This window comes from Globicephala melas, chromosome 20 (assembly GCF_963455315.2).
Source record: "Globicephala melas chromosome 20, mGloMel1.2, whole genome shotgun sequence".
Taxonomy (NCBI): domain Eukaryota; kingdom Metazoa; phylum Chordata; class Mammalia; order Artiodactyla; family Delphinidae; genus Globicephala; species Globicephala melas.
In genome coordinates, this window is record NC_083333.1 from 37,950,175 (window position 1) to 37,960,966 (window position 10,792).

Genomic DNA, 10,792 nt, shown 5'->3' on the forward strand with positions numbered 1-10,792 from the left:
TATTTAATAAATGGAGTTATAGTTCTTTATATATTCTGGACACTAGACCCTTATTAGATAAATGATTTGCAGATTTTTCTCCCATTCTGTGGGTTGTCTTTTCACTTTCTTGATTATATCATTTGAAGCATAAAAGTTTTAAATTTTGCTGTTGTCTGTCTTTTCTTTCGTCACTTGTGCTTTTGGTGTCACACCTAAGTACTCATTTCCTAATCCAAGGTCGTGAAGATTTACTCCCATGTGTTCTAAAAATTCTACAGTTTCATCTCTTACATTTAAATCTACGATCTAACTTCATTTTTTTGCATGTGGTTATACAGCTGTATGAGCACCATTTGTTGAAAAGGCTATTATTTCCCCATTGAATTGTCCTACTTTTCTCCTTTAAAAATTTTTTGAGGAATGGTGTATTTAAAGTACCCAGAGCCTCAGTGTACACCTCAGTGAATAATTATATATCATACACACTCTGTAACCACCATCCAGATCAAGAGTCAGAACATTTCCAGCCACCAGAAGGTTCCCTCATGCCTTCTGCCACTCGCTGCCCTGCTCCAGAGGAAACCACCATTCTCACTTCTAGTCCATAAAGTTTGTCCTGTCGTTGAACTTCCTGTAGATGGAGTCATACAGTATGTACTCTTCTACTTGTTTCACTGAACACTATGTCTGTGAGATTCATCTGTACCTGTAGCCTGAAGCTGTAGTTTGCTCTTTTCCATCATTCTGTAGTCTTCCACTGTAAGAATATATCACAACATCGTTATCCATTCTCCCATTAACAGACGTTTGGGTTGTTTTCAGGTTTGGGCTATTATGAAGAAAGCAGCTGTGAGCATTCTTGTACTTGCCTTTCAGTGAACCTGTGTACTCATTTCTGGGTGTACATCTAAGAGTGGAATTGCTAGGTCACTGGGTAGGCGTATGTTTAGCTCTAATAGATACTGCCAAACGGTTTTCTAAAGTGCTTGTGCTAACTTATACTCACAGTAGCAATATATGAGCATTTTCATTGCTATTTATCATAGTCAATGGTATTATCAATCTTCTACATTTTGGCCACTCTAGTAGGTGTGTAGTGGTATCTCACCGTGGTTTTAATTTGCATTTCGCTGATGACTAATGATATTGATACCTTTTCATTTGCTTTGTGGAAGCATCCTTTAAAGTCATTGTCTCATTCTTTTTTTTTTTTTTAACATCTTTATTGGAGTATAATTGCTTTACAGTGGTGTGTTAGTTTCTGCTTTATAACAAAGTGAATCAGCTATATATATACATATATCCCCATATCTCCTCCCTCTTGCATCTCCCTCCCACCCTCCCTATCCCACCCCTCTAGGTGGTCACAAAGCACCGAGCTGATCTCCCTGTGCTATGCGGCTGCTTCCCACTAGCTATCTATTTTACATTTGGTAGTATTTATAAGTCCATGACACTCTCTCACTTCGTCCCAGCTTACCCTTCCCCCTCCCCGTGTCCTCAAGTCCATTCTCTACGTCTGCATCTTTGTTCCTGTCCTGCCCCTAGATTCTTCAGAACCACTTTTTTTTTAAGATTCCATATATACGTGTTAGCATATGGTATTTCTTTTTCTCTTTCTGACTTACTTCACTCTGTATGACAGACTCTAGGTCCATCCACCTCACTACAATTGTCTCATTCTTAAATTGAGTTGTATGTGTTTTCCTTATTGATTTGTAGGGGCTCTTTATATACTGTGGACGTGTCTTTTACTGGAGAGAAATATATGTTTATAGCAAATATCTTCTTACAGTCTATGGCCGGCCTTTTAAATATCTTAATGATATCTTTTGTTGAACAGAAGTTCTTAATTTTTAAAATTTATTTATTTATTTGTTTACTTTGGCTGCGCCGGGTCTTAATTGCAGCACGCGGGGTCTTCAGTGTGGCATGTGGGGTTTTTAGTTGCAGCATGTGGACTTTTTAGTTGTGGCATGCATGCAGGATCTAGTTCCCCAACCAGGGATCAAACCCAGGCCTCCTGCATTGGGAGCTCAAAGTCTTACCCACTGGACCACCAGGGAAGTCCCAGAAGTTCTTAATTTTAATGAACTTCAATTTATCAGTCTTTTTGTTTTGGATCAATGTGTTTTGTGTCTATTTTTCAAATCTGTGTCTACCCCAAGGCTATGAAGGCTGTGGAAATCCCTGTATTTTCTTCTAGAAGCTTTCATATTTTACCTTTTACAATTAGGTTTATGGTTCATCTGGGATTAGTTTTTGTATATGGTGTGAGGTAGGTGTTTTCCAAATGGATATCTGATTGACTTAGTTCCATTTATTGAGTATGACTGTGTAAATCATGGAACTGTGTAAGTGTGGGTCAAACTCTCAGTTTTTGCTCTCTTTTTTTGGGGGGGGGGGCCGGGCCTTGCAGCTTAGGGGATCTTAGTTCCCCAACCAGGGATTGAACCCGGGTCACCGTAGTGAAAGCGCCAAGTCCTAACCACTGGACCACCAGGGAGTTCCCCAGTTTTTGCTGTCTTGAAGGTGGCTTTAGGCCCAGAATGTCGCAAGACCCTGAAGGTTGTGACTATAAAACCAGCAGCACACACCGAAGGTTGAAGAGAAAGGCTCTGAAGCCCCCACTCGAGCTAGAGGAAAGGGATGTCCCTTGTGGACAGTGGCTGTGGGCCGCAACAGGGCTCCCCAGCGTGGCCTTGACTGTGGTGAGTTCACTCCTGTCGAGGGTCTGGCTTCTGCTTTGCTGGCTCCGACATCCTATCTTGCCAGGGTCCTAGAGCTGATGGACAGAACAGCTTACCTCGTCAGCAAAGCTCCTCCTCTGCTCACCAAGCTTTGACGGTCCCCACCGCCTCCACCCCCGCACTGCCTCCGTGCACCTGCTTCCAGAGCCCGCTCCTTCCAGCCCCAGCTTCTACATTTGCTGTTCCCTCTGCCTGGACCCTTTCCCAACTCACTGCTTTTCCTCACTGTCGTTTCAGCCTTCCCTGACCACCCTGTTTCAAAAGCACCATCCCCGATGACTGTCTTTCCCATTTACCTGCTTCATTTTATGACACTCATCACTAGGTTAGATTCTGTTATCGCTTTCATTGTTTACGTGTTTATTTCCTGTATTTCTGTCCAGGATATTAGCTCCATGATACGAAAGACCACGTCTGTTCACTTGTTTTTTTAAATATTTATTTTATTTACTTATTTGGTTGCACCGGGTCTTAGTTGCGGCAGGCGGGCTCCTTAGTTGTGGCTTGCCAGATCCTTAGTTGTGGCATGCAAACTCTTAGTTGCGGCATGCATGTGGGATCTAGTTCCCCGACCAGGGATCGAACCCGGGGCCCCTACATTGGGAGCGTGGAGTCTTAACCACTGCGCCACCAGGGAAGTCCCACGTCCACTTCTATATTGTCAGTTCTGAGCACTGTACCTGGGAAAGCATAGGTATCAGTGAATAGTTCTCAAATTGTTCAGAGACTCCCGAGATGCCAGCTTGTAAGTTTACACTGAGAAGTGCTCCACCAGGTGCCTGGGGCGGGCAGGTTGGTCTGACCAGGTCACCCTCCGCCTCCTGGCCGGCATCAGGGGAGTCTGGTTGCTGCAGGGTTGCTTGGGGACCGTGGAATCGAAGCACCGGGTGCCGAGTTCAGCGTGAGAACCTCGGATGCTCGCCTCTCCCAGAGTCTGTCTCTAGAGGGGAGCTGTGGGTCCGTCCATTCCCTTCTCAGGAGATAGTCACTGTGCTGCCCGTGCGATTCTCATCTTTCTATGCTTCTGTCATTTAGTCACTGCTATTTATCTGACACTTTATGGGGGGGAGGGAGTCACTATCAAGTTTTATAATCCCGAGAACCATTCAGTCTTTGTTTAAAAATTTGTTTTTAATGAATTTAATTAAAAGCCCCAGCTATGGGCCAAGCACTACACTTGGTACAGCGATGGAACAGGACAAAGGCTCTGCTCCTTGGGGACAGACACTATGTTAGACAAATAACTATCTACATCATAATTACACTGGTGATAAGTGCTGGGAAGGACAGGAGTGGGGAAACTAGGGTGACTCTGTGGCATCCGGAAGGTCGTGAGTTGGTTTCTCAGTTTAACTCCCAGAGGACAGTCTGAATTCTAAGACTTGGCCCTAATCACTGCCCTCATGGACCACTGGCCTCTGGCATGTGGTCCCCTCCCCCAGGAGGGGGAACAGGCAGTCCCTTGGCCTGACATAATGAGGACAGACTGAACAAAAGGGATTTTTTTTTTTTTTAAAGGGATTTTTTGAAAGTGGTCCGGAGACCTGACGTCCCACTCCTCTGCCAGTCCCCTCTCTGGGATTTAGCTGTTGTACACAGTGTCCCGGTCCCTGTAGTAACTCCAAGGGGCATTCTTCTGTCTTGGGTCCTGGTGGCAGGTGCTGCTCTGGCTTAGATCCTTGGTCATTGGTGATTTCCCCCCACTGTTAAAGGGGCAGCGAACGGGCCAGATATGGGGCCCTGAATGAGCAGGAGGCAGGAAGGTTTAGTGGGGGAGGGGAAACAGTGGTGTGCTGCCCTCTCCCCCGCTCCGTGTAATAACTGGGGGTCCTGGAGGGGGGCACAGCCGCAGAGCTCAGTCCAGGCCCACGTGCAGAAGCTCCAAGGACCCAGTTTTCCTGCTATTTTTCTCTATTGCTTAAGAGAACAAAAGGTTTTCCCTAGAGTATCACTTCCTGGTGGCCGGCCTGGGGCCACTGGACCAGATGTGAACATCTCCAAGGAGAGAGAGGCCCTCACCAGTGAGCCTACACCATCTCAAAATCCACATCTGTCTCCTGCCTTGTTTCCTCACCCCATCCGTGTTACTTTATGTTAAAGATAGTTGGATAGTCAAGGTGTATCCCCTCATCTTTTATAGCTCTGTGCCCGGCACAAAGAAGGATGACCATTCCAAACAGCTTTGTAGGTGCTAGGATGGGGGTGAACACAGAATGCCATGGGAGCCCAGAAGGGGTCCCAAACCCAGCTGGGGGTGAGTGAGTAAGGACAGCTTCCAGGAGAAGGCGATGGATGACCCCTGAGCTGAGCCTCAAGGGAGAGTGGTCTCTCCCATTAGGGCCATTATCCGGGGCTGCAGCGTTGCAGGGTTTCCCAGGTGTGTGTGCCAGGCACCAGGAGGTGGCCTGGACAGCCATGTGATTGCTCCTCCAGCCCATTTTCCCTGGGGAGTTCCCCTGGGTCATGATGACTTAGACAGGCTTTGTTCAGAGCTGTAAATAGTCCCTAGCAGTCACCCTGATTGACACGTTGTCCTGTCACTGGCAGAAGGAAGCACCTGCCAATCTGAGGGTTTGGGGAGGAAGCTCTGGAGGCCCAGCTCTGTGAGCCCCCCCCCCCGCCCCCCGCCCACCTCCAAGCTCCTGACTCAGAAAATTTGGCAGCATCTTAATGGATTAAACTGTCCAAACCAATCCTTCCGGGCATTCTGGGTAGCTCCAAGCCCTGCTCCCCCATTCCCTGTCTGCGGGAGCAGGGAGGGCAGTCTTAATTTAGGGGGTGGAAATAGCAACATCAGGATGAGGTCGGTGGCACTTAACAAAACAGCTGGTCTGTCCCACCCCTCAGGTGACTCATTTCCTCTGTGTAGACAGCCACTTAGGCGCCCAGCCAGCTTCCTCACCTCTGCTCTTCCACACTTAGGCACGGAAAGGCAGGGAGCACTTGAAATAGTGAAGAAAAGGAGGCAGAGTCCATTCCTACAAGCCTCCTGACCCCAGAGCCACCCACTTTCCTCAGCCAGTGAGCAACTTCAGACTCGGAGAGACAGCAACAGAAGGGAAGGGCTAGGGCCTGGCTGCCTGGAGCCGCAGGGGCCTGTTCAGAAGTGGGGAGCAGAGGCAGAGGGAGCTAGTGAGGTCTCTGGGTCCTGCTCACCCACGCCTCCCTCATCTCAAACCCTACAAGCAGTGCTGAAAAACCCTACATCCCTTCAACAAATGGTGCTGGGACAACTGGATATCCACATGCAAAAGAATAAAGGTGGATCCCTTCCTCACGCCCTACACAAAAATTAACTCAGGACTTCCCTGGTGGCGCAATGGTTAAGAATCCGCCTGCCAATGCGGGGGACATGGATTTGAGCCCTGGTCCAGGAAGATTCCACATGCCGCGGAGCAACTAAGCCTGTGCGCCACAACTACTGAGCCTGCGCTCTAGAGCCCGCGAGCCACAACTGCTGAGCCTGCGTGCCACAACTACTGAAGCCCATGCGCCTAGAGCCCGTGCTCTGCAGCAAGAGAAGCCCTCGCACCACAACAAAGAGTAGCCCCCGCTTGCCGCAACTAGAGAACGCCCGTGCACAGCAATGAAGACCCAACGCAGCCAAAAATTCATTAATTCTTTTTAAAAACCAATTAACTCAAAATTGATTGTAGACCTAAATGTAAGAGCTAAAACTGTAAACCTCTTTGCAGAAAACATAGGAGTAAGTCTTTGTAACCTTGGCTTAGGCAATGGTTTCTTAAGTGCAATACCAAAAGCACAGAGACAAAAGGAAAAATAGATAAATTGGACTTCATCAAAATTTAAAAATTTCGTGCCTTAAAGGACAACATCAAGAAAGTAAAAAGACAGCTCACAGAATTGGAGAAGTTATTTGCAAATCATGTATCTGGCAAGGGCCTAGTGTCCAGAATATAAAAAAAAAACATTGTAACTTGTGTTTGTTTCCTAGGGCTTCTATAACAAAAGACCAGAAAATGGATGGCTTGAGACTACAGAAATGTATTATAGTGGTTCCCCTTTATCTGAGTGGATACGTTCCAAGACCCCCAGTAAACGCCTGACACCATGGATAGTACCTAGCCCTACATATAGTGTATTTTTTCCTATACATACATACCAATGATAAAGTTTAATTTATAAATTAGGCACAGTAAAAGATTAACAACAATAACAAATAATAAAAGAGAACAAGTATAACAGTATACTGTAATAAGAGTTATGTGAATGTGGCCTGCCCCCCTCCAAAAAATATCTTATTGTACAAATTTAATGCCTTTAAGCACTTATCACATGCTGTGGCCATAACTTTTGCAGTTTGCGGTGCAACAGCAAAGCTGGCACAAATTTCCTTTTCCTTCCTCACAGTCTCACAGAAGATTCATTCTTACCGTAGATCTTAGCAACCTCAGAATATAATTTCTTTCTTTCCTTATTAAGTTGAGAACTTTCACCTTTTCACTTAAAGAAAGCACTTTACGGCTTGTCTGGCAGATCCGAATTGCCAGCATCACTAGTCTTGTGCTTTGGGGTCATTATTAAGTAAAATAAGGGTTCCGTGAACACAAGCACTGTGATACCATGACAGGAGATCTGATAACCAAGAGGGCTACTAAGTAAGTGACAAGTGGGTGAGATACACTGGACAAAGGGATGATTCACGGCCCAGGCGGGATGGAGAAGGATGGTGCAAGACTTCATCACACTACCCGGAATGCACGCAGTGTGAAATTCGCACGCAGTGCGAATTGTTTATTTCTGGAATTTTCCACGTAATATTTTTGGACCACAGTTGACTGTGGGTAACTGAAACCGCAGAAAGTGAGACCACAGATAAAGGGGAACTACTGTATCTGATATCCTGAAGGCTAGAAGTCCAAATCCAAATGGAGGCAGGATTGGTTCCTTCTGGAGATTCTGAAGCACAATCTGTTCCACGCCTTTCTCTTAACGTGTCGTGTCTCCAGCAATCTTGGGCATTCTCTGGCTTGTAGACGCATCACTCCAGGCCCTCCCTCCGTCATCCCATGGTGGCCTCCCTCTGTGTTTCTGTCTTCGCGTGGTGTTCTCTCTCTGTGTGTCTTTTCTCCTCTTATAAGGACATCAGTCACGCTGGATGAAGGGCCCACCCTACCCCAGTATGACCTCATCTTAACTAACTGCATTTGCAGCAACCCTGTTTTCACATTCTGTCACCTAACGTCACATTCTGAGGTACTGAGGGTTAGGATTTCAACATATCTTTTTTTGGGGGTGGAGCACAGTTCAACCCATAACACAAGAACAAAAGGACAAGTAAACCAATTTAAAAATGGGTAAAGGATTTGAATAGACTTTTCTCCAAAGAAAATATACAAATGACCAATAAGCACATGGAAAGATGCTCAGTGTCATTAGATGTTAGAGAAATGCAAATCAAAACCATAAGATTGCATTTCTTATTACAGCCATATGGGATGGCTATAATCAAAAATACAGATAATAACAAATGATGGAGAGGTGGTGGAGAAATTGGAACCCTCATATGTTGCTGGTGGGAATGTAAAATGGTGCAGCCACTTAGGAAAACAGTTTGGAAATTCTTCAGAAGTTCAACATAGTTATCATATGACCCATCAGTTCCACTCCTAGGTATGTACCAAGGGAACAGAAGACGAGTGTCCACAGAAAAACTTGTATGTCAAGGTTCCCTGCAGCATTATTCATAATTGCCAAAAAGTGGAAACAACCCAAACGTCCGTCAGCTGATGAGTGGATATGCAAAATGTGGTACATCCATATGTTGGAATACTATTTGGTAATAAAAAGGAATGAAGTACTGATACATGCCACACCGTAGATCAACCCTGAAAACATTACGCTAAGGAAAAGAAGCCAGTTTCAAAAGACCGCATGTTATAAAATTTCGTTTATGCATGTCCAAAATGGCCAAACCTCTGGAAACAGAAAGTAGGTTATTGGTTGCCGAGAACTGGGGGGGTTGAGCGGAAACAGGGAGTGACTGCTGATGAGGACGAGGTTTCCTTATGAAGCAGTGAAAATGTTCTACACTCAGATTGTAGTGATGGTTGCACAACTCCGTGAAGACACAAAAACTGGATTACATGCTTTCGATGCATTGAGTTTATGGTATGTGCATCATGTCTCAATAAAGATTTTTTAAAAACAACCTGTCTTTACTTCTTTCCCAATAGAAAAGCACGAGCTGGATCTCAGAAGATGACTTCTACCGGCCTCCCCGGGAACAGCCCGCAGAGAGTCCTTCCCATGCTTCCGTGGCTTCTCCCAGAGGGACTCCAGAGCCGAGGCCTGGTCTCCTCACGCAAGGACCAAGAAGAAGCTGTTCCATGGAGACCTTAGACAAAGCTTGTGTGCCTTCCCTAGGAAGCAGGAGAAGCAAGGCCGCCCCGATGCCGGAGCATAAGAACTTCAGGGTGGTGCACCGCAGGCAGATGGGTAAGCGACTCTGCAGGCTTCCGGGCGCTGCACTGCGCGCGGGCAGTGCCTTTCAGAAAGCAGTTCAAAAGTCCCCTTTTCCGTTACCAACTGGGCAGTGTCTTCTCCCAAGAAAAACCTCGTCCCAAAATGTAATAAGGAGCACCCTTGCGGAGTAATTCAGAAAAGCATTTCAGGAAGAGTACTATATTTTCTCATAAAATCTTTTATTTATTTATTTATTTATTCATTCATTCATTCATTCATTCATTTATGGCTGCACTGGTTCTTCGTTGCTGCGTGCGGGCTTCTCATTGTGGTGGCTTCTCTTGTTGCGGAGCATGGGCTCTAGGCACATGGGCTTCAGTAGTTGTGGCTGGCAGGCTCTAGAACGCAGGCTCAGTAGTTGTGGCACACGGGCTTAGTTGCTCCGCAGCATGTGAGATCTTCTTGGACCAGGGCTCGAACCCGTGTCCCCTGCATTAGCAGGCAGATTCTTAACGACTGCACCACCAGGGAAGCCCTATTTATTTATTTATTCATTCATGCATGCATGCATGCATGCATGCGTGCATGCGTGCATGCTGGGCCAGGTCTTAGTTGCGGCACGTGGACTCTTAGTTGCAGCATGGGGACACTTAGTTGTGGCACACAGACTCTTAGTTGCGGCATGTGTGCAGGATCTAGTTCCCCGACCAGGGATCAAACCTGGGCCCCCTGTATTGGGAGTGCAGAGTCTTACCCACTGGACCACCAAGGAAGTCCCTCTCATAAAATGTTAATAAAGTAATGCTCAAGACTGCCTACAGAGTACACAAATACTGTTTCATATATTGAAATGGAAAATATCTTCCCTGAAACTCTCCTATAAATCTTATGATTATACATAAGATACATAAGATAATCTTATGAGTATATAGACATCGTGATTCTGTCTGTAGCCCAGAGCAAACCCCCGCCTCTTAAAGGCCCAGGTGTTTCAACTGCTCCTTCCCAAGGCCTTTCTCTTAGTTTATTTAACAGCTCTGATGGGGTTTATTAGATCTGCTGTTTGTTCAGTGTCCTCTATGTGCAGTTTACAGTGAGGCCACCTTGATCTCCACACCCTGTGAAATTCCAGAAAGCATTAAATAACCATAACCTAATTTTTCTGTAACCCTCAGAAACAAACAAACACATGTGCTCTAGAGTCAGTTTCTTTCCCTCCTCATTTTCTGTTTGCAATGACCCAGCAGAGAATTCTGGCCAGGTTCCTGGGGCCCTGGCTCGGGGAGTCTGGGCAGAGCCCTGGTCTCCATGCTGCCTCCTTTTAGGTTTTTATTCCAGCGCATGTGATGGTTGCAACCGTACCAGAGAAGGTGTGTTTTATGCCTGCATCATCAGGTACCCTGAAGGGTGGGAAGACCCTACACAATGGTTTGAAATCTCTAAGGCTAGTCCAGGCTGGGAGAGAGACGTGTGTGTCCTTTGGACCCCCTGGTTCAGGGGATGGTTGACCCCCAGGGAGCAGGGAGCATTGGGCTGTGTGTGGTACATAGACACGCACTCACTCACTCAGCAGATACTTACTGAGCATCTGTGATGTGCCAGGCACTGTTCTAGGTGCTGGGGACACAGCAGGA

The 10,792-nt window shown here is 46.3% G+C and overlaps 1 protein-coding gene across 3 annotated transcripts in view; it reads left to right on the forward strand.

Moving 5' to 3' along the window:
• Positions 1 to 10,792, forward strand: part of PLEKHM1 (pleckstrin homology and RUN domain containing M1) — a 50,923-nt gene that overhangs the window by 23,404 nt on the left and 16,727 nt on the right. For all 3 annotated transcript variants that reach the window (XM_030848892.2, XM_030848895.2, XM_060290645.1), the window contains exon 7: positions 8,930 to 9,191. In XM_030848892.2, coding sequence (XP_030704752.1) covers positions 8,930 to 9,191 — 262 coding nt within the window. The remainder of the gene's footprint in view (positions 1 to 8,929; positions 9,192 to 10,792) is intronic.